A 27,797-nucleotide genomic window follows, 5' to 3' on the forward strand; every position below is an offset into this window, starting at 1 on the left:
GGGAGACTGGGGACCCCTCCCAGCCTCAGTAGGTCACCTGACCTCGGGCACCCAGGAGATGGCCCAAGAGATGGCCCGGGATGCCGCGGGCCACGACCCACTTGGATCCTCTCTAGCTCCTCCCTACCACCAATCAGAATGGGGGTCGCCCTCTTGGGCAAGACGGTCACATGGTGTCCGCACCCATGTGACTCCCAGTTCACATGACTTCCCGTTCCTGGGGCACCTTCTATCGAACAAGGACGTGCGGGAGCAGAGGTGAGGGGTCTCCGGTGGCTCGCGGATCCCCGAGTACCCCCTGGCAGGCTGCGCGGCCTGGGAGACCCAGTGGGTGGAACAGAGCGCCCGGATCGGCAGGAGCAGCGATGGGTCGAACCGCTCACACCCGCTTCCTCCTGCAGATGGTCCGAGCCGCACCGTCGCCGTCGCTCCAGCTGCTGTTGCTGCTGCTCGTCTCCTGGGCGCCCCGAGACCAGGCAGCCCCGTCTTCGGACGAGATCCGGAGCCTGCCGGGGCTGGCCAAACAGCCGTCCTTCCGCCAGTACTCGGGCTACCTGAGAGCCTCGGACTCCAAGAAGTTCCACTACTGGTCTGCCTCTCAACCCAAGGCAGGGAGGGGGGCGTCTTTCTGGGGGTGGGGTGCTGCTCCGAAGGTTCTCCGGGAGCACAAAGGCCTTTCACCGCACCCACCGAGCTCTGATTGCTCCCCAGGTTTGTGGAATGTCAGAAGAATCCGAGCAGCAGTCCGCTGGTGCTTTGGCTCAACGGCGGGCCTGGCTGCAGCTCCCTGGACGGCCTCCTCACCGAGCACGGACCCTTTCTGGTGCGTGCCCACAGCCTCCCGTGCTCCTCTCGGTAGAGAAGGGGGCGCTGTCTAGAGGCGGGGAAGAACCTGGGGATATCCTGGAGGTATCGCGGTTGCCAGGGTTGCCTGCTTCTTAGGCACTACTGGTTGCCTGGGTCGTGCCCGGATATAAAGTACTAGGTGTGTTTGACTTCATGAGGCCGCTTCCTTCCGCAGATCCAGCCAGATGGTGTCACCCTGGAGTACAACCCCTATTCCTGGAATTTGGTATAGCATGAGCTCTGGGTCCTAGGGGCCAAGGGAGATTGGGGCTATGTGGGCACTTACCCACACACGGGGAACTTCTTCAAGCTCCTTTCCTCCACCCTTTCTAGATAGCCAACATGTTGTACATCGAGTCCCCAGCTGGGGTGGGTTTCTCCTACTCCAGTGACAAGTATTATGCGACTAATGACTCTGAGGTGAGCCTGCCGCGTGGTTGGGGTGGCATCCTTGTTTGAGACTGTTCAGGCCCTGTGCGATGCTCTTGGCCAACACACTTTGCCCTATATTGAGACAGGTGCCTGGTATTGACCGTGAGGTTCTGTGCAGCTCAGATACCAACACCCCTTAATCCCCCTCTCTTCTGCCCACCCTAGGTTGCCCAGAATAACTATGAAGCTCTTCAGGACTTCTTCAGCCGCTTTCCAGAGTACAAGGACAACGCGCTTTTCCTAACTGGGGAGAGCTATGCTGGCATCTATATCCCTACCCTGGCCACGTTGGTCGCGCAGGACCCCAGCATGAACCTTCAGGTGGGGCTGGAAGGGATCCTGATGGTTATGGAGGTGGCTGGCACAGTCTTCTCCACCCCGCAAACAACGAACCCTTTGCAGGCCCTTCTCTGCTCACCCGTGTCTCCTGACAGGAAGTTTTCTTGTCGGGCCACCAGCTCTGTTCTTGATGCTGAATGGTCTCCTCCCTCCACCCCCACAAACCACCAGGATTTCAGCTTCTGCTCAGGATTGAAGTCACAAGAAGTGCCTTCTTTCCCTCGGGCGATGCTGAGCTCCCTGACTGTTTACAGGGGCTGGCCGTGGGCAATGGATTGTCTTCATACGAGCAGAATGACAACTCGCTGGTATATTTTGCTTACTACCACGGTCTTCTGGGGAACAGGTATGAAGGGGAGAGTTGGGCAGTGTTAGTTGGAGTGGGTCAAGTGTGTCCTTCAGGCATATCCCTGGTCCTGCCATGCTTAGTGCCCAAGGTGGGACCAAAGCTGCTGGGAGGGTATAGTGCTGGAAGGTTAAAAAACCTTTAGAATTAGGGGCTGGAGAGATAGCATGGAGGTAAGGCATTTGCCTTGCATGCAGAAGGTTGGTGGTTCGAATCCCAGCATCCCATATGGTTCCCGAGCTTGCCAGGAGCGATTTCTGAGCGTAGAGCTCTGGTAGAGCCAGGAATAATCCCTGAGCGCTGCTGGGTGTGACCCTCCTAAAAAAAAAGAAAAAGAAAACCAAAAAGTCCTTCAGAATTGGGGCCAGAGAGATAGTACAGAGATTGGGTGTTTGCCTTGCAAGCAGCCGATCCAGGACTGACGGTGGTTCGAATCCTGGCATCCCATGTGGTCCCCTGAGCCTGTCAGGAGTGATTTCTGAGCACACAGCCAGGAGTAATCCCTGAGTGCTGCCAGGTGTGACCCAAAAACCAAAAACCAAATAAAAAAAAAAAAGAACCTTCAGAATTGATGGGCATGGAGGACAGTGGGCAGTAACTTGAGGATCACTGGTATCAGGAATAAGGGGTCCACCCTGGCCTCAAAACATGTACTCTGATCTCTTCCAGGCTCTGGTCTTCCCTGCAGACCCACTGCTGTTCTCAGAACAAGTGCAACTTCTACGACAACAAGGATGCAGAATGTGTGTCCAATGTGAGGGTCCACCCTGACTTCCCCAATTCTGAGGATAGAGCCACATTCCCTGAAGGCAGGGGAACATCATGTCCCCATCATCATTTTGATCCCATCCTTTGCTATCTTCTGCTGAATGCCCCAGTAGTCCTGTGACTTTCTTAGAGGTTTTTTTTTGTTGTTTTTTTTTTTGGGGGGGGGGTCACACCCGGCAGCACTCAGGGGTCACTCCTGGCTCTATGCTCAAAAATCACCCCTGACAGGAACTGGGGACCATATGGGATGCCGGAATTTGAACCACTGTTTTTCTGCATGAAAGGCAAATGCCTTACCGCCATGCTATCTCTCCGGCCCCTTGTTGTTGATTTGGACCATGCCTGGTAGTGCTCAGGGATCATTCCTGGTGGGGCTCAGAAGACCATATGGGATACAAAGCTTCAGAATTGGGTCAACGTGTGCAAGGCTGCCTGCTGTACTATTATTGCTCTGGTCCTGACCTGCTTGACTCTAAACAAGTCCCAGAACAAGGGCACTACCCGGTTCAAGCCACACTTCTGGGGAGAGGTGGTGTTGCCCTCATTTTCCACCTTGGGCCAACCAGGAGGAAGTACCAGTAGTGGACAGTGGTTTCATTAGGATGGGGCCTGCTATACCTTTCCACTGAGCTCATCTCCCTGTGGGAAAAGCTGAGAGTGTGGGCGATGCCATAAGGTGAAGTGGGAGCATGACAAGCCTTGTGACAAACTATTTGGAGGGGTTGATCACACCCAGCCATACTAGGGTTACTCCTGGCCTTGCATTCAGAAATTACTCCTGGAGGCTTGGGGGACCATAAGGGACACAAGGGTCGGCGTCTGAAAGGCAAACTCCCTACTAGAGTGCTATCACTCCAGCCAGCCTTTGACAAATTGTGTGGGAGGCAGTGTTGGCCCCCATTAAGCCTGTGGTCTGGTGTCGTTGCAGTTACAGGAAGTATCTCGCATCGTGGGCAACTCCGGTCTCAATATCTACAATCTCTATGCCCCCTGTGCAGGGGGTGTGCCTGGCCACATAAGGTAGGCCCCACTACCCTGCACCTCAAGAGCTAGCCCTAGCCCCCTCTGGAAGCTCTGATGCCACTCTACCTTGCTCACAGGTACGAGCAGGACACTATAGTGGTCCAGGACTTTGGTAACCTCTTCACTCGTCTGTCTTTCAAGCGGGTGTTGCATCAGGTACTACTCCCACCAACACCCCACACATACCCACATTCCTATCAGCAGGGCAGTGAAGCCCAGATCCTGATCCCCCCATGTCCCCCAGACCCTGCTGCGTTCTGGAAAGAAGGTGCGCATGGATCCCCCCTGCACGAATACCACTGCTGCCTCTACCTACCTCAATAACCCGTATGTAAGGGAGGCCCTGCACATCCCTGAGCAGCTGCCGCCTTGGGCCATGTGCAAGTGAGTCTCGGTGGGGGATCGGGGAAGGGGGGTAGACACAGGGCTCATGGTCATGGGAGAAGTTTCCAGGGGTTCTCAGGCCACTTGGGTGACAGTGTATTGTGTTGGGGTGTCTGACAATGCCCCAAGTCCACATTCATTGGTTCTTCCCATCTCTGTTTCTGCTGAAGAAGGCCAGTGCCTTGAACGTGCAAAGCAGGATTCCATATAGCTAGAGCCTCCTCCCCAGACCATTCTTTTAAAACACGTTCTGGAGGGCCAGAGAGATAAGACAGCGGGTAGGCACTTGCCTTGCTCTCTGCCAACTTGGGTTTGATCCCCAGAATTCCATATGGTCTCCCAAGTCTGCCAGAAGTGAGTGCAATGCCAGAGGTAAGTTCCAAGGTGTGGCTAGGTGTGTTTAAACAAACAAAACCATGTTCTTGGTTTGGGGACCACACCCAGCCATGTGTGGGAATCATTTCAGCTCTCCACACCTGCATGTTGACAGCTGATATACATACCTACTGATCCCCATTTGACTGCAGTCATTCTAGTTACCAAAAAGCATCCCTAATACCTTTCCAAATGAGATTGACCTGTGAATTTTGGCCCCTGGCCAGTTATACTCAAATGAAGCACCAGCCCCATGATCAGCCTGACTAGTGTCTGCCACATAGGCTGAAAGAGTGATCTGACTTTAATGTTTTGTCATGGGCTATTCCCAGGTTGGTGCTCAGGAGTTTCCTTGGGTGACCATGTGGGATCAAACCTCAGTCTTCCACATGCAGAACCTGTGCTCCAGCCCTTTGACCCATTTTTTTCACTCCCCCTTCTATTTTATTTGTGTGTTTTGATTTTGGGCCAGATCCAGCATTGACAGTGATTGAATCCAAGTTGTTGAGGTGCAGGGCAAAAGCTTGAACCCCTGTACAATCTCTCTGAACCCCTGGCCTGGTCTTTATCCTTCTCCCTGTCTGATCTGCGTGGGGCCTGCCCCACTTGTTCCTGCAGCTTCCTGGTGAACCTTCAGTATCGCCGTCTCTACCCAAGCATGAGCACCCAATACCTCAAGCTGCTTAGCACAAAAGTGAGTAGGGACAGTCTGGCCTAGAAGACCTCTTTAGAGTACCACTGCAGATGGGGAGCTGAAACTCGCAGCCGTGAAGTCTTTTGCTCCTCTGTTGGCAGGGTCAAGATCTGAACTCAGCCCTGTCTCCTGCCCCAGCTCTGGTCCTTTGCTATAGGAGAATCAGCGTTCAGTGCAGCCAGAGAGCATTTAGGGTAAAGAAAACAAGTCAGAAGGTGTATGGATGGGCTGGAGTGATAGTACAGTGGGTAGGGTGCTTAACCTGCATGTGGTCAACCTTGGTTCAATTCCTAGCAGCCTATATGATACCCTGAGCCTCACCAGGACTGAGCCTTGAGCACAGAGCCAGGATAACTCCTGAGCACTACCAGATATGCCCCCAAAAACAAACCAAAAATATAAGTTCAGAACCTGTTGTGGATTGGCCAAGAAGGGCCAGCATGGGAGAGCCAGGTGAGACCAAGTGGTCAGCATATGACTCTGAGGTCAGGTTATCTGGGTCCAAATCTCTTTACTGGCCATGTGCCTCCAAGATATTCAAACTTTTGACACTCCATTTTCCCATCTGTGTTATAGGGCTAACAAGCTATCTCCCTGGGGCCTCCCTGGCTGAATAGACTGGAGTGCATGCAGGAAGTCAGTATTCAATATATGGCCCCACATGGTCCTCTGAGGACCTTGAGTGACCCTAAACCCTTAAACTGGGAGCATCTCCCTCCTAAGGTGTGAAACTCTTTGAGCATTTACCAGAGTACTGGGCACATAGGAAACCTTCAGCGGGTGGCTGCATTTCCCGGTTCATGCTGTTTGGCAGACTCCTTGTACCCCACAGAGGAAGGCTTGGCTTGGGGTCATTGTCTGGACTCATTCTGGGAACCTCTGGGTCCTCTGCAGGCAATTCGGATCCTGCTGTACAATGGAGATGTAGACATGGCTTGCAATTTCTTGGGGGATGAGTGGTTTGTGGACTCCCTCAACCAGAAGGTGAGACAGGGTGCAGCAGGACAGGCTGGGTGTTGGGAGCCAAAGCTGGTCTCTGGAGGTTTGGCGGAGTTCCTGGGCTCTGACCCAGATGCTCAGTGTCTGCTACCCTGCTACTTGCAGGTGGAGGTCCAGCGGCGGCCCTGGCTAGTGAACTACAAGGACAGCGGGGAGCAGATCGGTGGTTTTGTCAAAGAGTTCTCCAACATCTCCTTTCTCACCATCAAGGTAGGCTGGGGTGTAGGGGAGCTGGCAAAGGAACAAGGGGACCCACCCATCCTACTGCACTTTCCTACCTGGTTCTTGTGAGGACTAATTTCCTTGGGGTGGGAGGGGGGCCTGGGAAGAATGGAGGTCTCCCACCCAGGGAAGGGACAGTGGGGGGCAGACTTCAACAAGCTTTATTCCTCAGGGTGCCGGACACATGGTCCCCACAGACAAGCCTCATGCCGCTTTCACCATGTTCTCCCGCTTCCTGAACAATGAGCCATACTGAAGGCCGGGACAGCCACTTGCCACAGCCACTCGCTGTCTGACCAGCCTTCCCCTGCCCAAAAGGAGGCTCTTCTTTATGCAAATGCTCCTGCAAGCCAGCCCCGCTTCCAGAGACAGCTTCAGGGGGAACTGGCACTTTATTCCTGATTTCAGGGTTTGGTGGGACAAAGGGGCTAAGGCCCCTTCCCCTGCCCGACCCCCTGGCTTTTAGAACATACTGATTAATCCCAGGAAAATAAGAGCTCAGGACAGCCCTGGGAGGGAGATATTAAATTTGGATGGATGAATGGATGAATTGTGATTATGGAATTAAATTGGGTACAGGTTAAACCTTGTCTCTCCTTGGGCACTGGGATCTGGTGAGGTGAATGGGCAAGAGGGGATGAGATGAGAGGAACTGGAGTCCTGAATGTAATGTGGCTGCCTGAGGAGCAGGGAGGGCTCAGGCCGCAGTCACAGACAGTCGGGGAGCACTAGTTGTCCTGGGGTCCCTGGGCTCAGCAGGTCGGTTCTTCTCAATCACTTCTCGGAGCCCTTTGACAAATTGGAGGTCAGCACCAATGGTGAGGTATCCCTACACAGGGGAAGAGGATATGCTGTTTATTCTGTTACTGACATCAGAGCTTACGGATAAATTCTTTTTTTTGGGGGGGGGGGGGCCACACCCGGCAGTGCTCAGGGGTTACTTCTGGCTGTCTGCTCAGAAATAGCTCCTGGCAGGCACGGGGGGCCATATGGGACACCAGGATTCGAACCAACCACCTTTGGTCCTGGATCGGCTGCTTGCAAGGCAAACGCCACTGTGCTATCTCTCCGGGCCCACGGATAAATTATTTTTATTTTTATTTTTTTTTTACGGATAAATTCTTAACCTCAAAGGACCCTCAATAAAGAAGTCAGGGATCACTCCTAAGGGGACTTGGGGGCAACCATATGTGATTCCAGAGAATGAATCCAGATAGACTGCCTGGAACACAAGCACCCTACCCACTGTACTATCTCTGGCCCTGCAAAGTGGTTCTTTTTTTCTTCTGGTTTTGTTTTTGAATGCATAGCCAGGAGTAACCCCTGAGCGTCAAACAGGTGTGGCAAAAAAAAAATTAAGAGTAAGTACCTAGGAGAGGGCATAATCTGTGCAAAGAACCGAGAAGAGTGATGAAAGATTAAAATGGGAAGGACAGGCCCAAATGATAACACAGCGAGTAGGACTTTGGCCTCGCATGTAGCCAATCCAGGATCGATTCCTGAACACTGGGCATGGCCCCAAAACAAAAAAATTAAGAAGGTTGATTTAGAGGAGCTGGGAGGTGGATGTTGGGGGTAAGGGAAGGGGAAGGGGAAGGCGCCTCTCTCCCCACACCCCACTCACTGCATGGTTGGTCACCACTTCGTGCACAGAGTTGATGCCCTCGGGCAGTGGGATCTGCACTCCACGCCAGGTCCGCTCTGGGGAGGGGAGATATGACAGCTGGTCATCCTGAATCGAGCCTCTTACCTCCCCTCCTCCCAAATCCACCACCCACAGACCTACCATTAAGCATGGGCATCACCCCAATCTGCAGCATGGTCTTCAGTGGCGCCTGCAGTGGGATCAGCTGGAAGGGAACAAGTGTGAGATCAAGGCTTCCCCTTGGCTACTCCCTGGAGCCTGGCCTTTGCTACCCAACACTCATTCCCTACTCACTGCCAATGACTCTAGTGCAGACTGGTTCGAGTAGATTCGAAACCTGTGTAGACAAAGATGCATTTGGAACTCCACTTTCCCCTGCCCAAGGACCCCAAGTTGGTCTTAAATGTCTTAGCCATTGTACACATTTCCAGGTATGTATTCTCGGGGCAGTCCTTTCTCCTTCCTGTTGTTTCCTTTTCTCCATTTTGGATGAGGTGGGGACAGGGGAATGCTAGGAATGGAACCCCAGAACAAGATGTGTTCTGCCAGGCCCCAGACTGCTGCTGTTATTGACTGAGCACTTCTTCACTGCTGCATGGGCATCATGCTGGTGGCTGTAGGTATAGGAGCCTTCCAGGGGAAAGCTATAAAGGCTAGAGTGCAGCCTTTATAGTTGTGTACAGAAAGCCCAGATTCGGTCCCGAGCATTGTGTGAGCCCTGAACATTGCCAGGAACAGTCCTGACCCAGCAGCATGCAGGCATAGCCCCTGAAAGCCACCAGGTGTGGCCTCGAAACAATTTTAAAAAGTTGGGGGCAGGGGCCGGTGAGGTGGCGCTAGAGGTAAGGTGTGTGCCTTGCAAGCGCTAGCCAAGGAAGGACTGAGGTTCGATCCCCCGGCGTCCCATATGGTTCCCCCAAGCAAGGAGCGATTTCTGAGCGCTTAGCTAGGAGTAACCCTTGAGTATCAAACAAGTGTGGCCCCCCCAAAAAAAAGTTGGGGGCAGTGTTTGGGCTACACCCAGCCACGCTTGGGGATTACTCCTGGCTCTGAACTTAGAAATCACCCCTGAGGCCCGGAGAGATAGCACAGTGGCGTTTGCCTTGCAAGCAGCCAATCCAGGACCAAATGTGGTTGGTTCGAATCCGTCCCCATATGGTCCCCTGTGCCTGCCAGGAACTATTTCTGAGCAGACAGCCAGGAGTAACCCCTGAGCACCGCCGGGTGTGGCCCAAAAACAAACAAACAAAAAAATCACCCCTGGTAGTGCTCAAAGGACCATATGATGCCAATATTGAACCTGGATCGTCTATGTGCAAGGCAAATGCCGTACCCACTGTACTCTGACCCCTCCCCAATTCTTTATTTTTTGGCTTACACCCGGCAGCGCTCAGGTTACTGCTGGCTTCGCTCAAAAATCACCCCTGACAGGAACAGGGGACCATATGGGATGCCGGGATTCAAACCACCGTCCTTCTGCGTTAAAGGCAAATGCCTTACTTCCATGCTATCTCTCCGGCCCCAAATGTTAAAATATTTTTAAAATGCCTACTGATTTAATCCTTATAAGAACCCTGAAAAGAGGTACTGTTAATGTCTGTACTTTATTTTTTTATTTTATTTTATTTTATTTTATTTTGGTTTTTGGGCCACACCTGGCGTTGCTCAGGGGTTATTCCTGGCTGTCTGCTCAGAAACAGCTCCTGGCAGGCACAGGGGACCATCCGGGACACCGGGATTCGAACCAACCACCTTTGGTCCTGGATTGGCTGCTTGCAAGGCAAACACCGCTGTGCTATCTCTCCGGGCCCTAATGTCTGTACTTTAAAGATGCGTCAGATGAGACCCTGAAAAGTTAAACCATTTGACGAGGTAAACAGCTGGGAAACAGAAAACCCTGCCCCTGAGAGGATATTTGCAGAGGGGCACACCTGGCAATGCTCCAGGTCTACTGGATCTGCTCAGGAGTGACCTCTGGCGGTTCTCAAGGGACCAGCACAGAAGTAACATGCAAGTACCAGAATGTAATTTTGGGGGTGGGGGAAACACATCCGGTGCTGCTCAGGGCTTATTCCAGTGGTGTTCAGGGATCACTCCTGGGGAACTCAGGGGACAATATGTGATGCTAGGGATTCAGGCTGGGGTCCACTGCAAGTAAGGTACATGCCTTTCCTCCTGTACTATCTGACTAGCTCCAAAATAGAGACTTTTTGGGTTTTGGACCACACTCAGTAGTGCTCAGGCCCTGAGCTCCTCTGGAATTACTCCTGGTGGGGCTGGCAAGTGCTCTGCCCACTGTCATATCACCTCAGCCCCCAGAATATATACTTTTTTTTTTTTTTGGCTTTTTGAGACACACCCAGCTGCGCTCAGGAGTTACTCCTGGCTTTACACTCAGAAATCGCTCCTGGCAGGCTCAGGGGACCATATGGGATGCCGGGATTCGAACCACTGTTCTGCATGCAAGGCAAACGCCCTACTGCTGTGTTATCTCTCCAGCCCCAGAATATAGACTTGTAACCACTACTCCATATTGTCTTCAAACAATTGTCCAACTGGACTATCAGTAAAATATTCTGTATCCAGGCTGGAGTGATACTCCAGTGGTAGGGTGTTCGCCTTGCATATGGCCGACCCCATTCAATCCCCAGTATCCTATATGGTCCCACACACAACGCAGAAGTAATTACTGAGTAAATACACAGACCCAGGAGTAACCACTGAGCACCACCATCCCCCCATCCCAACAACAAAATGTATCTAGGCATAATCACTAGATCCAGGAAGATGTAGGAACATGGCTGGGACAATGAGGAATAATGGCTGATAATCTTATATAGTATAACATAGCTCTAGAAAGTAGATGCCACATTTACATGGAACTTGAAAGATTAGTGACTAGGCTTTAAGATCACAAAACAAAGCTATACAATTTCTGCTAAAGCCCAGATTCTTTGTCCTTTTCTGAGCATCAGTGGTGCTTAGGGGAATCTCATGCATAGGATGTACTTCAGTTCTCTACGTCATCTCTCTGGCCCCCAGAGCTTATGTTCTCATGCTCAGCAGTGGGTTTGTGACCTTGACAGTGACATTTAACCAGGTTTATTCGATTCACTTGCTTCTTTGTAGTGTGTAGCAAAGTTATGCTCTAATAAAGGCTCTAATATATTCTAATAAAGGCAATTTACTGAGACACCCAACCCTGCCCCTCTGAGGACTGTTTTTGTTTGATTGTTTGGTTGTGTTTTGGGTCACACCCGGCAGCACTCAGAATCACTCCTGGCAGGCTCAGGGGACCATATGGGATGCCAGGATTCGAACCACCAACCTTCTGCATGCAAGGCAAATGCCTTACCTCCATGCTATCTCTCCGGCCCATAGCTGAGTGGTTCTTAGCTCTCCAGAGTGATTGTCCTGATGACACTGAGGCTCATCATGTGCAGATATGGGAGGTGAAGGGATGACACCTACCTTCGCAGGTCCAGCTGTGTTCGCAGGGCTTTCCCACGCAGGGCCATCTTGGCATTGAGACGCCCGTCCTGCATGGAAGAGACAGGGAGAGGTGTTCCCACAGATCCTGACGCACACCCGAAGCCCACCCTCGGCAGCCCCAATCTGGTGCCCACACCCGCACCATGATCATGCTGGACAGCTGGACTTCGGGCTGGTTGGGCGGGACCAAGGAGATGGTGACGCTGGCAGTGACAGCAACTGTGGTGCCTGAGGGCTTGATGGTGCAGCGGGGAGGTGCGATGGCCTGGAGCTCCAACTTCAATGGGGAGTCGAGCACTGCAGGGGTCTGGGAACAAGTCCCAGCTGAGGTCACTCAGAAGCCTCAAGTGTGAAGATTGGGGTGACTTCCTAAACTACCTAGAACAGCAGGCAGCCTCTCTTCACTCGCACCAGAATGTCTTTCTCCTTTTTCTTTTGTTTGTTTTCAGTGTCACTGGTCAATTCTACTTAGTCATTCCCCAGAAGGGCTCAGAAGCCCAGGAGCTGCTAAATTCAACCCAGTCCTCTGGCATGCAATCACTCTAGGCCTACAAGCTATCACCCTGCAATCTCTGCTTTCTTTTCTATTGTGTGTGTGTGTGTGCTTTAGAGGGGACATACCTGGCTGTGCCCAGGGATTACTCCTGGCTCTCTGCTCAAGGATCACTCGTGGCAGGCTCATACAGAATACCAGGGATTGAAACCAGGTCAGCTACTTTCAAGGCAAGCACCTTACCCTTTCTACTACCTTTTGTTTATTTGTTTTGTTTTGTTTTGTTTGGGGGCCTCACCTGGTGATGCTCAGGGGTTACTCCTGGCTATGCTCTCAGAAATTGCTTCTGGCTTGGGGGACCAAGGGGGGATCAAAATGCTGTCCATTCTAGGCTAGTGCGCGCAAGGCAGATTACTGCTTGTGCCACCACTCCGGGCCTCTACTACCGTTCTAATTCCTCCTGTTTTCTTAAATTCTCACCTTTCACATCCAAGCTCCAAGCAGATACCTTGGGATATAGTCCCTGCTAACTACTTATCCCACCTCCATGTACCTTCCCTTTCTCTAAACGCTGTGTGGATTCTGGAGACTGTGGTTAGTTTATGATGATTACCAGGATCAATTAAGTCTTTCATCACTGACCAAGTGCTTTCCTCTCTGTCACACATTTCCATGTACATGAGCTCATTTCAATCGCCCCATTGCCTTGGGAGGGAGTCATGCTCAGTTTTGAAGTGGAGAAATACAGGTACAGACGGGTCAAGCTACAGCATATGTGACTGTGTAATCAGTTCTAGAGTTGGACTCCAAACTAGGTCATGGGACAGCACAGAGAGTGCTTGTTAGTCAAGTCTAATGACAGTGATGATAGTAATAGCATGATAGCCTATAGCTTCTGAGCTCTGCCTTTATTGGGTACTTTCTAATGCCTTTATATGCTTTGTTCATTTCATTCTTATGCCAACCCATTGAGGGATGGTGTAGAGAAGTCTTTGTGATCATGCGGAATCACCCAGATCAAGTTCATGCTCAAATCCCAGCTCTGGATGGATATACAGAATTGAACCGAGTACTTTAGTGATCACAGAAACATTTCTCTTTTCTACTAAAATACACCACACACACACACACACACACACACACACACACACACACACACACACACACACAGAGGGAACAAGAGGAAATAAGCAGAAACATGTCATGATATTGGGGCCAAAAAGATAGTACATTGGGTAGAACATTGGTAGGTTTGTATTGCACACAGCTGACTGGGGTTCAGTTCTCAATACCCAAGATGGTCTCCCAAGTGATCCCTGAGTGCAGAGACAGAAGTAAGCCCTGAGCACCACTGGGTGTGGTAAAAAATAAGGAGAAACAAACACAAAAAGAAAAGTCAGCGTGGACCCCCAGTCTTACCCACACTTTTGTAGCTTAGGCCTAGCTCCAGGAGATGGAGCATGTGGAAACTGACACAGCAAGTTATGGCAAGTCCTTCCATTTGCACCAGAATCTCCCAAAGTGGGTGATATTGTTGTGCTGAGGATAGTGGAATGATAGTGGGTAAGGGAGCACAGAGTAGCAACTGGAAGGACTGGAGGCTAGTTGACTAGCCTAGTTGACTTCAAGAAAACAGGGGCTAGGGGCCGGAGAGATAGCATGGAGGTAAGGAGAGGTAAGCATGCAGAAGGTCATTGTTTCGAGTCCCGGCATCCCATATGGTTCCCCATGCCTGCCGGGAGCGATTTCTGAGTGTGGAGCTAGGAGTGACCCCTGAGCGCTGCCAGGTGTGACCCAAAAACCAAAAAAAAAAAAAGAAATAAAGAAAACGGGCTAGAGTGATAGCACAGTGGTAGGGCATTTGCCTCGCTTGCGGCCAACCTGGGACAGAACTGGGTTTGATCCCCAACATCTCATATGGTCCCCAAGTTTACCAGGAGCAATTTCTGAGCTCAGAGCCAGTAGTTACCCCTGAGAGCTTCCGGATGTGACCCCAAACAAAAAAGAACATAAATTGAGGGGGAGGATAGCAGGGTTGTTTTTTGTTTTGTTTTGTTTTGTTTTGTTTTGTTTTGGTTTGGTTTGGTTTTGGTTTTTGGGTCACACCCGGCGGTGCTCAGGGGTTACTCCTGGCTTGTCTGCTCAGAAATAGCTCCTGGCAGGCACGGGGGACCGTATGGGACACCGGGATTCGAACCAACCACCTTTGGTCCTGGATCAGCTTCTTGCAAGGCAAACGCCGCTGTGCTATCTCTCTGGGCCCTTTTTTTTTTTTTTTTTTTCTGAAAAGGATGCATTAGGTCGAATATGCCTGGGAACCTCTGGTCTACATCAAGAGACCTCCTCCAGACCCCTCCCTGATGCTCCCATTAGAGTGTAAATGTATGCCTGGTCACTCCTCCCTCCTGCCAACGCTCACCGATAGGACGATGCTCCCAAAGTAGGAGGCCCTCAGTAGCATGTCCAGATCGTGGGGTACCTACATAGGGAGATAAAATGAGCGATACCACCAGGAATTCACTCTCAGATTCCCTCTTCCTATCCCACATGCAAGCCTTGACATACCTTGTCTCCCACCAGTGACAGTTTTAGGGTCCCTGCCTGGAAGTAGCTCTCCAATGCCGAGTCAAAGAAGTACTCAGAGAAGGCCACATGCACCATCCGCTCCTCCTGCTGCAGCAGGGGCTCAACAGCCTGATTGGGCAGGCTCCAGTTCTTTTCAGCCAAGGGGAAGAAGGCACCCTGTTGAGGCAGAGGCAAGGCCAAAGCTGACTGGCTTATGGAGCTGGAGCTATAGTACATGGCCAACCAGGTTTGATCCCCAGTACCGCATGTGGTCCCTCAAGCACCACCAGGAATAAGTCCTGATGATTATTGGGTATGGCCCCAAAGCAAAACAAACTAACAAGAAGTTGACTGGCCCAGTACCCAAGGCTCACCAGATATCAGTGTCAGTCGTAGGCACTTGGTAGTTTGGTGGGGAATCAGAATGAGCTGCTGCTGTGACGTATGCAAGAGTGAAAGGGCATAGTTGTGTGTGTGGGCTATGAGGGAACCACATCAGACTGGAGAAGGTAGACTCCGGAAAGGGTTTCAGGAACCAAGTATTTCAGTGGTATTTCAAGGCCGGATGCTGCTTCCATAGACATAGTGAACCTTCTGTGTCCTGGCCATAAGTCACCTTTAACCCATAAGTCACCCCCATGAGGCACATGTTTAGGTTTTGTTTATTTGTTTTGTTTGGCTTTTGTTGTGGGAAGTTTGGGTTGCACCCAGCAGCGTTCAGGGACTGCTCCTAGCTCCATGCTCCACGTTCAAAAGTTACTCCAGGGCCAGAGCGGTGGCACAGGGCGTAAAGCTAGCGATAGCCTAGGACGGACCAAGATTCACTTCCCAGAGTCCCATATGGTCCCCCAAGCCAGGAACGGTTTCTGAGCGCATAGCCAGGAGTAACCCCTGAGTGTCACAGGGTGTGACCCAAAAACAAGAAACAACAAAGAAAAAAGATTCTCAGATTATTGGAGCTAGAGAGATAGCATGGAGGTAGGGCATTTGCCTTGCATGCAGAAAGACAGTGGTTTGAATTTCGGCTCCATATGGTCCTCCTGAACCTGCTAGGAGTGATTTCTGAGCATAGAGCCAGGAGTAATCCTGGAGCCTGCCAGTTGTGACCCAAAAATAACAACAACAATAACAACAACAAGTTACTTTAGTAATCCAGTTACACTAAGGCAGCTGAGTCAACTCTCTGGCCCAAAGCATATCTTCCAACCCTATTTCCATGTACAAATAAGGAGAAGACACAGAAAGATTAAGTCATTTGCTTTAGATCCTGCAGCAAAGGACATGAGTTGGGTTGTAATGAAATGAGGTCATGTGTGCAGGTCCTTCTGGGAAAGAGAGGCAAGAGGGACAGGCAGAACATGAGCAAAGGTCCTGGGGTCTGAGAAAGAGCAGGATAAAGTTAGAAAAATAGAGATGGGCCAGAGAGATAGCATGGAGGTAAGGCATTTGCCTTGCATGCAGAAGGATGGTGGTTTGAATCCCGGCATTCCATATGGACGCCCGAGCCTGCCAGGAGCGATTTCTGAGTAGAGAGCCAGGAATAATCCCTGAGCACTGCCGGGTGTGACCCAAAAAACAAACAACAAAAAAAAAAAGATAAACACGGGGCCTGGAGAGATAGCACAGTGGTGTTTGTCTTGCAAGCAGCCGGTCCAGGACCAAAGGTGGTTGGTTTGAATCCCGGTGTCCCATATGGTCCCCCGTGCCTGCCAGGAGCTATTTCTGAGCAGACAGCCAGGAGTCACCCCTGAGCACTGCCGGGTGTGGACCAAAAACCAAAAAAAAAAAAAACAACTTAGAAAAAAATTACATGAACTTTTATTCTAATGTCAGAATAAAGGATATTGGGCCCGGAGAGAGAGCATAGCGGTGTTTGCCTTGCAAGCAGCTGATCCAGGACCTAAGGTGGTTGGTTCGAATCCCGGTGTCCCATATGGTCCCCTGTGCCTGCCAGGAGCTATTTCTGAGCAGACAGCCAGGAGTAACCCCTGAGCACGCCAGGTGTGGCCCAAAAACCGAAAAAAAAAAAAAAAAAAAAAAGATAAACACGGAGGTTGACACTAATTCTGTGAATTACTGTTTGCTCCACAAGAAGTGGCCTCTGCAGAAGCCTCTGCTGCAAGAAGGTAAACAGACAATGCAGGACAGGGCGAGAACTCAAGTACTTGTGCACAAGCTTTTCATGTAGGAAGCCCAAGATCAGTCCTCCTCATTGCATGATCCCCGACAAGTAGTCCTAAGTATTTGACCCCCCACAAACAGGCAATGTAGGGAGAAGGAAGGAGTCTGGCTAGAGAGATGGGGTACACACCAGCAGGAGAGCTCACCCGGAACTCCATGTCCAGATTGCCAGCGGAGACCACAGGGTCCTTCAGAAGGGAATAGTCGATGCCAACGTGGTGGTCCACTGCACTGCGCACTGAGGGGAGGGACATTACATCACGCAAAGCTGTTTGATGCTACGCAATAGGCTGAACTTCTCTGGGCCTCAGTTTCTCGTCCATAAAAATGGAATAACATAGTGCCAGTGAGATAGTACAATGGATAGAATGTTTGCTTTGTATGTGGCCAAACTGGGATCAAGCCCTGGTATCCCATAAAGTCCCAAGAAACTTTCAGGAGTGATCACAGAGAGCAGAGCTATGAGTAAGCCCTGAGGACTTCTGTGTATGGCCATAAAATAGAAAAGAAAAATGAATAATGATATTTGTTTCATAGGGTTGTTGAGTCTGATATGGGAAGCACTCATAGCCTGGAATGCAGGAATGGAGTACCACAATTTTAGCTTTTTTTTTTTTTTTTTTTTGGTTTTTGGGTCACACCGGCGGTGCTCAGGGGTTACTCCTGGCTGTCTGCTCAGAAATAGCTCCTGGCAGGCACGGGGGACCATATGGGACACCAGGATTCGAACCAACCACCTTTGGTCCTGGATCGGCTGCTTGCAAGGCAAACGCCACTGTGCTATCTCTCCAGGCCCACAATTTTAGCTTTTATTATTATTGTTAGTATTATTAGTTTGGGGGCAGTGCTCAGGGCTTACTCTTGACTCCGCATGCAGGGATCACTCCTTTGGGGGCTCAGGGGACCATATGTGGCACTTGGGATCAAAACTAGGACAGTTGCATGCAAAGCAAGTATATTAATTGCTGTCCTATCACAATGGCCCAACAGTGCAGCTTGAGTAAATGAAGTGAGTGACCATCTGTCATTGACATCCTCTGCCCCCTCTTCCCCTTCCGTGCCCTGTGTATGAACTGCAGGGATTCTCAGTTGACTCAGCCAAGGGAACACACATGAACTGAGCACCTAGTCATAAACACCAGACCATGAGTAAGGGTACCTTGACAAGTGCCCCAAGTTACTCTCACAGCTGTCCCAGTGGCCACATGGCCAGCCAACCCCTAGAGAACTTCCTAGGGCTTCCTGGGGGCCTGAGACTCCATTAGAGCAGAGTTTGGGAGGGCTAGTCTGTGGTGCTAGTCTGCTACTACCCACAGGCTTCACCCCTCAGCCTCCTCAAAGCGGCACTATCCACTCACCAGGCACTGTGTCCAAAAGGGAGTTGAGCAGCACTGTGCCTGTATGGTAGAGCACTGGGCAGATCTGGGGGGGAGGGACAGGGTCAGTGGCTTTCCCCTTGACTGTCCCAATCTCTTGACTGTCCGACTCCCAACCTCCTAGGACAAGCCCACCTGTTGATTGAGGAGGAAACGCATTCCAGAGGTGATGAATGAGGAGAGGAACTCATACACTTTCCTGTGAGGAGAGGAGAAGGGAGGAGAGGCTGGTGAGGCCACGACCCTCCATGCCCTCCCCAATTTGGCTCAGAGATGAGGAAATCCCTCTCAGCTTTAGCCAGATTTACTAACACCTCAGTGGGCTTTTCCCTGACTCAGGCCCAAATCCTCACTTCAGAACATTTTTTTTCTTTTTCTTTTCCCCCTTTTTTTTTTGTGGTTTTTGGGTCACACCCAGCTGTGCTCAGGGGTTATTCCTGGCTCCAGGCTCAGAAATTGCTCCTGGCAGGCACGGGGGACCATATGGGACGCCGGGATTCGAACTGATGACCTCCTGCATGAAAGGCAAACACCTTACCTCCATGCTATCTCTCCGGCCCCTCCTTTTTTTTTTTTGTTTTTTGTTTTTTGTTTTTGGATCACACCCAGCAGTGCTCAGGGATTACTCCTAGCTCTATGCTCTACACTCAGAAATCGCTCCTGGCAGGCTCGGGGGACCATATGGGATGCCAAGATTCGAACCACCGACCTTCTGCATGCAAGGCAAACGCCTTACCTCTATGCTATCTCTCCGGTCCCAGAACATTCTTAAGCGTCCTTTCTGCTCCTGGCCAGTCACTGGAACCAACCAAAGCTGTACTGAGCATCATACTCCATATGCTTATTCCTGCCCTCTGTCCCTCCACTTAAGTTTCCTGCTCTTTATTTCCCTGTCTGAGAACTGAATGCCTTGTCTTTCAGGCAGTTTGTCAGACTGTCCAGATTACCTGCTTATGAATACCCCAAGTATATTCTTGGTGCTTGTCCCTGCTGTTAGTCTCTGAGCTCCTTTCTGATTTCTGCAGCATATACTTTGTGGGAACATAAAAACTTTAGGCCTTGAGGGGCCAGAGCAAGATAGCACAGCAGTAGGGCATTTGCCTTGTATACGGCCAAACGGGGATAGACCAGAGTTCGATCCCCGGCAGTCCATATGATCCCCTGAGCCTGCCAGGAGCAATTTCTCAGCACAGAGCCAGGAGTAACCCCTGAGCAGTGCCGGGTGTGGCCCAAAAACAAAGACAAAAACTTCAGGCCTTGAGAGATGGCTCAAAAGGTAGAAGCACATGCTTTTCACATAGACACCTTGATTTCAGTCCTCAGCACTGCAAGATGCCCTAAGCACTAGGTTGGATGCAGCCCCTGAGCACTACTGATATTGACTCTCTCCACAAAATTCATTATATACCAGTATCAGACCATAAAATCCACCATTCTTACTGGCAAGGATGAACAACTTTGTAACTGTGTATCTCACAGTGATTCAATTAAATAATTTATTTATATTTTAAACATCTACTATTCCTGCACCAGAGCAAAGGCTCCTTCTCAAACCTGGAGCCATGTCATTCATTTTATTAGTAGTAGTAAGAGTTACCAATTATCAAGAATCCAGTTCCTGTATACAACCTCACAACTGCTCTACCTAAAGGCCTAGCCACCTTATTTTGGGCCAGGGACTGATCAATGTGTGTCCACAGGGACAGGTAGTGTTTATATCTATTAGCACAAAAAGTCCACACAATGTCTTTTTTTTTCTTTTTGGGTTTTTTTTTTTTTGGCCACACCCATTTGATGCTCAGGGGTTACTCCTGGCTAAGTGCTCAGAAATTGCCCCTGGCTTGGGGGGACGGGATGCCTGGGGATCAAACCACGGTCCTTCCTTGGCTAGCGCTTGCAAGGCAGACACCTTACCTCTAACGCCACCTCTTCGGCCCATCCACACACTGTGTTATCATATGTGTGTATATATATGTTCTGGGATCGAGAGTATATTAAGCAGTGCACTTGCTTTACACACAACTGACCTGAGTTCTATTACCAGCACACGTATGGTTCCCTGAACCTAGCCAGGAGTGATCCCTGAGCATGGAACAAGGAACGGACCTGAGCACCACTGGCTGTAACCTTCAACATTTCTTACTAAAGGGATATGTTTGAATACAACATGACTTACTTGAAGGTCCCCCCAAAGGCTGCATACATCCTGGAGACGGAGGCCTGGCACGAGACATTGGACACTTTGAGCCGGCCAGTGGAGTCCCTGGTGAGCTGCAGACCAGTGTGAATGGACAGGCCCTCAGCAGAGGCGTTGATATAGCCCCCATCGTAGCTGCCAAGGGAGAGGGTGCTTCATGTTTACCCCACTTTGGAGCTTACTGAGTCTTTACTGATCCCACCCCGCTGCCGCCCCTGCCTCTTTCTAGGCATCTGATCCCTCTTTAGATTTCTGCAATCCGCAGGTCTGAAGCATAGCCTGGCCCTCCGGGTAGAGCTGAAGAGCAGATGCAGAAAGTCCTAGTGATCCCTGGCGCCCTCCACAACCACCCGGAGCTGGTGATTTCTCACAAGAGCCAGTAGAGAAGCTGTCTCCGGAAGCGCAGCCCCAAGGACGCATTGGTGATCTGTAGCAGCAGCTCCTGCTCAGGCTGGAAATGGAGTTCGGAGGATGTCAGCTGCAAATCTATAACCTTTACCCTGCGGGAGGCCAGGTGTCAAACTCCAGACCAAGACTGGCCCCACTCAACCACAGGGAATTCCTGTTTTTGCCCAGGCATGGGGGAAAAAGTTGCGGGGGGGAAAAGAATTGCGGGGGCTAGGAAAAACTTTTACCATGGTCTCCGCAAGAGCTCAGCAAATCAGGTCCCCAAGTGCGAAAAGTGGGCTCAAAGAGCTGAAGCGCTGGGCAGAAGGCACCATCCCGGCCTAATGTACTCCCCTCCCGCTAGGCTGGGGGTGTCTCCAAGCGGTGGCCCAAAACCAAATACCCCCCCAAAATGAGCTTCTCCCCAACTCTAAGTCTTGTTACTTGCCCCTTTTTTCCTCCCACACTGAGGATGCTAAAGCCTGTTTTAAATTAATTAATTGATTGATTAATTGGGCAGCACACCCAGCAATGTTTGGGGTCACTCTGGTTGGCTGCATGCAAGGCAAGGGCTTTAAGCCTTCATCCGAGTCTTGTGAAGATACCCATTCCAATTTCCCTGTGCCTCTATATTCTAAGTTGCATGCTTTGTTCCCCTGATCTCACCCCTTAGTTCTACGTCGGACCTCAGCATCCCGCTATCATTCTCAGGAATGTTTTCTGTGCTGTGTGTGTGTGTGTGTGTGTGTGTGTGTGTGTGTGTGTCCCTCAACCTTTCCTCCTTCCTACTCCTTTTGGCTCACACCCGCTCATGGGTCACTACTGGCTCAGCACTCGAAATCAGAGTGTGTGTATGTGTGTGTGTGTGTGTGTGTGTGTGTGTGTCCTCTTCCTCTCCGATTTCCTGCCCTTTTTGGTCTACACCCGGCTATGCTCACGGGTTACTACTGGCTCTGCACTCAGAAATCACTCCTAGCTGTGCTCAAGGGACCATTAATTAGAATTCTGGGCATTAGAACCCCGATTGGTAGCATTCAGGCCAGTGAACCCCAGCCTCTCTCCCGCAGACGTAGCACGCCACCCAGCCCTTCTTGCGATCTCCCCATCTCCTAGGCCCCGCCTTTGTGAGCGTGCACACCCTCACCCCCACCCCTGCTTTGGCCTCGCCCCTGCCGCCGGTCCCGGGCCCGCTATTCCAAGGCCGGCCCCTTACTCGGAGATGTTGTAGTGGAAGTTGCCCTCGCGGCCCACCAGGTCCGGAATGGTGATGTTCGCCAGCTCTTGCTCCAGAAAGCGCAGCCCCTCCTGCTTCACTAAGGAAGGCAGCAGTGAGACCTGTGGCTCCGGTGTCCACTCCTGGGCGCCCCCACTCCGCAAACACACCCAACCCCGCTGCCCGGTCTTACCCAGCTCCAAGGCTTTGGAGGTGATACGAATCTTGCAGCCGGGGATCTCGGCGTGCGCGCCCGCCAGCAGCGCTAGGAAGAGGGTGGCGAAGAGGGCCATTGCTGGCGGCGAGCCTAGGGGTACAGGGTGAGGTGGCGGGAGTCATCTATCTGGTCGCTAAGACCCACTCCTTTTCCGAAGTCCAACCAGTAGAGGGGGAGAGTGGAGGTGCTGACCGGGGACCATCACCCTCGACTGGACTCCGCGGGAAGCTGGAACCCGTTCCAGCGCTTCCATTGGGCAGATGCAAAAACTGAGGCCCAAGAGAGAGGTTACATAGGATTGGGCTCCGGCTCCCAGAGGACTTGATGTTTGATTCCCTGGTGTAAGCAAGCACCATGGGACGGTTCCGGTGGGCCTCCGGGGGGACAAGAGCCCCCTCCCCATCCACACATTGGGCCCGGAGAGATATAGCACAGCGGGAAGGGTGTTTGCCTTGCACGCAGCTGATTCGAATCCCTGCATCCCAGAGGGTCCCCCGAGCCTGCCAGGCGCGATGTCTGAGCTCAGAGCCAGGAAGAACCCCTGAGCGCCACCGGGTGTGACCCAAACACAAAAACAACAACAAAAAAGAACCCCCACTTCTTCAGCGGAGGGCCGGCAAGGCTGGCGCGTTACCATGGCTACGGATGTCCGGTTGCCAGCGCATTCTTGGGGGGCGGCTCACGGTCTCCCAGGCCCCGCGCCGGGAGGAAAAGAGCCACGATGGGGCCGACCTCGTACTCCCGGGTCCTAAAATCCCTGCCTTGGAGGTCCCCACCTGCCCTGTTCCCTCCCCCTGCTCAGCGCCCTCCTTTTTTTAGGGCCTCTCTTTGCGCCCCGGGCCGCTCGGGGTCCCTGCGAGGTCTGGGGGACTCGTTGCAACTCACGGTGCAGGGGAGCCGGGGCCAGGGCGCGCTGCGGTTCCGGACGGCGGGGTCTGAGCTCCGCTCTGGCCCCGCCGCCTTTATAAATCCGGCCTCCCTGGACTCCCCCTCCCCTTTCCCCTCTCCCCTCCATTCCCGGGGCTTGGGAGGGACGGGGCGGGTCGCTGGCAGCGGGCGGGTGTCTGGAGCCCCGTGACCGGGCTGGCCGCTGTCAAGACAAGTCGGGGACCTTGTCTTGAACGAGGGAGGGAAGTGCGTCAACCCGAGCCACCCTCGCGTCCCTGGCACCTTGGCTCGGAATCCGATGTGATCCCGGGCTAGTCACTAACTTCCCCAGGATGTGTCCTCAGGCCAGGAACTGTGAGTGATAATAGGAATGACCAGGATCCTGTTCCTTCCTTCCACCACAATCTAGTCTCCCGCCAAGTTTGGATCTGTACCCCACCCTCACCCTAGAGATCATGCCCCCCCAAACAAGCGCTTGGACCCCAGAAGGAGGTGTGGGGGTTCCCCAGGGAGGATTATGGTATTATTTAATTTAATTATTTCTGTTTTGCTCAGGGGCCACATCCTGTGATGTTCAAGGGCTGCTCCTGGCTTTGTGATTGGGTGACTCTCCCCAATACTCAGGAATTGAAATTAGGTATTTGAAATAAGGTATTAAAATTGGGCCTCCTGCATGCAACAGTTTTTAAAGCAATAGATAGTACAATGGTTGGGTACTTGCCTTGCACACTGCCAACCTAAGTTCAATTCTCAACACTACATACCGTCACCTGAGCATAGCCAGGAATGATCCTGGCTGCAGACAGCAGTGAGCCTTGCACACCACTGGATGTGACCCAAAAACTGAAATAAAGGAAAAAGAAAGGCTATCTCCTGGGCCCTGACTGTGGGTTTTGGGGTCAACCTTGGGAGCAGGACTGGTCCAGAGCAATTTTGTTTTCAAGCAAATGAAGAAGAATCAGTAATGACTCTCCTGTGAGCACAAACTTAGTACCAAGTACTTTCCCACGAAGGACAACTTTGCTCAGGACTGTCCTCCGTTTCAAATGAAATGTCATTTTCTCAGAGTCTCTAGTGCCAAGCTATCCAGGATGGTGTTCACCTTAGAGCTAGATTAACTAACTCATTCATTTGGAGAGCACACCCCCTTGCATGCCCAAGGGTGACTATGAGATGTTGAGGTGAACCCAAACCTTCCACATGCAAAGCAGGCACACTACCCATTTGAATCACTGTCCCAACCCCTAGGTGAACTAATTTAATCTTCTCCAAGATCTATGATAAATTTGGTACTATAAACCCTCTTTATCAGAAAGCCAAAGGTGTGGACAATCAGAAGCTATTGGGAACTGATATTTCCTGGAAGGATGTGAAACTCTGTGTCTGCCCACCCGGGTTCAAATGCTACACTGTTCACTGTAGGACTTCTAACCTGAGGGGCCAGGGCAATAGCATAGTGGATAGGGCATTTGGCTTGTATGTGGCAGACCTGGGTTCAATCCCCTGCATCCCATATGGTCCCCCAAGCCTGCCAAGAATAACTTCTGAGTACAGAGTCAGGAGTAACTCCTGAGTGACACCAGTTGTGGTCCCCAAAAGACAAACATAAAAGGACTTCTGACCTGAGCAGAGTCTCAGTGACAAACAGATCATGTTTTTGGAGGGCCACAATCCAGCACAAACCCGCAGAGGTCATGAACCATGCAGCATCTCCTGCGTGCAAAGCCTAAACTCTAACCCTTTAATTTTCTAGTTTTGGTTTTGTTTTGGGACCTCACCAGGTGGTGTTTTGGATTTATTCCTGGCTATGTGATTACTTCTGGCAAGACTTGGGGGATCATATGTGGTGTCAGGAATCAAGTCCAGGTTGACTGCATATAAAGATAGTGCCCTACCCATTGTACTATCTTTCTGGCCCCAGAACTCCAACTTTTTGAAGTACTACCCATTCCCATCATAGAAACAATTTAAGGTGAATTCAAGAATAGTTCTAATGGGGCCAAAGAGATAGTATGGCAATCAGGTACTTGTCTTGCATGTGGCCAACCCCCGTTTAATCCCAGGTACTATATATGAGCTCCTCCAGGGGTGATCCCTACCCACAGAACGAGGAGTAAGCCCTGAACACTGAAGATATGGTCAAAAACTTTAAAAAGGGAGAATGTATTGATTATTTGATTAAATGGTATGTTCTGTGAATATGATATGGTACCACTATTGATGGCAAATAATACTAGCTACTCAAATTAAGGACACAAACTGCAAGCAAAGGGGGGGCAGACAGAGGAAAGGAGAAAACAGAACAGAGAGTAACAGAGATCCAGAAAGAAAGTGCTCTGCTTGCCTCTGAACTCAGGTAACCCCCACCTCTTGCTTCACCAGAAAAGTTGGTGGCTGTGACTTTTCTTTTCCCTAATTGAAAGGCAAGCTTCACTTCAAATCCTTATTTCTTACAGCCTAGCTTCTTCAAATTTACCTTATAGGGGTTGGAGTGACAGTGCAGCAAATAGGCATATTCCTTGCACATGGCCAACCTGGGTTCAATCTCCAGCATCCCATATGATCTCCCAGCTTGCCAGAAATAATTTCTGCATGCAGAACCAGGAGTAAGTCCTGAGCAGTACCAGGTATGCCCCCAAAACAACAACAACAACAACAACAACAACAACAACAAAATGTGCCTTATAGGAAGTCATGTAATTTTTTTTTTGGGGGGGGGGCACACCCAGCATTGCTCAGGGGTTACTCCTGGCTGTCTGCTCAGAAATAGCTCCTGGCAGGCACAGGGGACCATATGGGACACCGGAATTCGAACCAACCACCTTTGGTCCTGGATCGGCTGCTTGGAAGGCAAACGCCACTGTGCTATCTCTCCGGGCCCGTCATATAACTTTTTAAAGCATTGTTTTTGGGACTTGAATGATAGTGAGTAGGGCATTTACTTTTTTACTTTGTAAAAGTTTGATCCCAATATCCCATATGGTACCCCCACATTGCCAGAAGTTATTCCTAGGGCTAGAGTGATAGCACAGCGGTAGGGCATTTGCCTTGCATGCGGCCAACTCAGGACAGACCCGGGTTTTATCCCCAGCATCCCATATAATCCCTTCATCCTGCCAGATGTGATTTCTGAGTGCAGAGCTAGGAGTAACCTTTGAGCATCAATGGGTGTGGCCCTTCAAAAAACACAACAAAAACGTTATTCCTCAGCTTAGAAGTAGGAGCATAACTGGGTGTGCCCAACCCCCAAAATAGCCTTTTTTGTGTGTTTTTTTATTTTATTTTGTTTTGTTTTGGGGTCCCACCCAGTGGTGCTCAGGGGTTACTCCTGGCTCTGTGTTCAGAAATAGCTCCTGGCAGGCATGGGGGACCATATGGGATACCGGGATTCGAACCACTATCAGTCCTGAATCAGCTGCGTGCTAGGCAAACGCCCATCCATTGTGCTATCTCTCTGGTCCCTTTTTTTGTTTTGTTTTGTTTTTGAGCCTATTTGAGAGAAATAGTACAGCAGGTGAGGTGTTTGCTTTGCATTCAGCTGACCAGGGACATGCCAGGTCCTGCCAAGAGTGACTCCTGAGTACAGAGCCAGGAGTAAACCCTGAGAAGCACCTAGTGTGGCCCAAAGACCAAAAAAATTTTGCAGGTGGGACCAGTGAGATAGTGCAGAAGTTAAATTACTGACTTTGGGGTCAGCGAGGTGGCGCTAGAGATAAGGTGTCTGCCTTGCAAGTGCTAGCCAAAGAAAGATCTCCACCATGGTTCAATCCCCCATATGGTCCCTCCAAGTCAGGGGCAGTTTCTGAGTGCTTAGCCAGGAGTAACCCCTGAGCATCAAACGGGTGTGGCCCGAAAAACAAAAACAAAAACAAAAAAATCACTGACTTTGCATGCAGCTGATTCTATTTCAATACCCGGCACCACATGGTCCCTTAAGCATAACACCACTGAAAGTGACCTAAGCACAGCCAGAGTAGCCCATAAACATCACTTGGTGTGACCCTAAAACTTCTAAAAATGTTCTTATGTGAAAGGGGTCATGAGTAAAAAAATATTAAGAATACATGGTCACCAGGTTTTAATTCCCTGCATCCACTTTCCAGTGGGCTTTCCATGCAGTCCTGGGGCTGGGGAGAATGCTCAAAGGGTAGAGGGTGCTGGGGGCCTGGCTCATCTTCAGTACTGCATGGCTTTGTAAATCCGATGGGAATGACCTCATGACCACAGAACAGGAAGTAACCCCCAGTGCCATTGGGTGTGGCCCAAAACACAAGAACACATGAGAAAAAATAAATATTTGCTGAATGATAGGATGGGTTTACAATTGTTCAGAGCCTCTGGGATTGGGGCTGAGGAATCAGTGGTAGAGCTCATGCCTGCTTGGGTGATGCCCTGAGTGTGAGCCCCAGCTTTGTGACAAGTAATATAGCTAAGGAGATGCTCCAAGGGCTGGAGTACATTTTTTGCCAGAAGATAGCACTTTTCTTGTGGGTATGGCACTTTCCTTGCAAGGCCCACCTGGGTTTGATCTCTAGCATCCCATATAGTACCTTGACCACCACCAGGAGTGCACTGTTCCTGAATGCACAGCCAGGAGAAAACCCTGAGCACTGCTGGATATGTATGATTCCATGGATAGTAAAGGCATTTGCATTGCATATGGCCAACCCAGATTTGACTCTCCGCCCCTCAGATTTGCACCTCATATGGCCCCT

The 27,797-nt window shown here is 50.9% G+C and overlaps 2 protein-coding genes across 2 annotated transcripts; one reads left to right on the forward strand and one right to left on the reverse strand.

Moving 5' to 3' along the window:
- Positions 1-156: 156 nt before the first annotated feature.
- Positions 157-6,974, forward strand: CTSA (cathepsin A). Its single transcript, XM_049779255.1, has 15 exons — positions 157-258; positions 402-589; positions 712-823; positions 1,022-1,072; positions 1,180-1,266; positions 1,444-1,599; positions 1,872-1,963; positions 2,633-2,717; positions 3,660-3,751; positions 3,832-3,910; positions 3,999-4,138; positions 5,132-5,207; positions 6,102-6,191; positions 6,312-6,416; positions 6,601-6,974. The coding sequence occupies exons 2-15, from the start codon at positions 402-404 to the stop codon at positions 6,682-6,684; spliced, it is 1,437 nt and encodes a 478-aa protein (XP_049635212.1). The 5' UTR covers positions 157-258; the 3' UTR covers positions 6,685-6,974.
- On the reverse strand, positions 6,784-23,245 carry PLTP (phospholipid transfer protein). The gene is made up of 16 exons (XM_049779462.1): positions 23,080-23,245; positions 22,171-22,284; positions 21,978-22,077; positions 20,749-20,877; positions 20,357-20,512; positions 18,316-18,379; positions 18,163-18,226; positions 16,951-17,042; positions 14,624-14,800; positions 14,478-14,537; positions 11,708-11,872; positions 11,545-11,612; positions 8,368-8,410; positions 8,215-8,278; positions 8,053-8,129; positions 6,784-7,257 (listed from the first exon to the last, which is right to left on the reverse strand). Exons 1-16 carry the CDS (start codon positions 23,207-23,209, stop codon positions 7,126-7,128), a joined length of 1,635 nt encoding a protein of 544 aa, XP_049635419.1. The 5' UTR covers positions 23,210-23,245; the 3' UTR covers positions 6,784-7,125.
- Between the last annotated feature and the right edge of the window lie 4,552 nt (positions 23,246-27,797).

This window comes from Suncus etruscus, chromosome 9 (genome assembly GCF_024139225.1).
Source record: "Suncus etruscus isolate mSunEtr1 chromosome 9, mSunEtr1.pri.cur, whole genome shotgun sequence".
Classification (NCBI taxonomy): Eukaryota; Metazoa; Chordata; class Mammalia; order Eulipotyphla; family Soricidae; genus Suncus; species Suncus etruscus.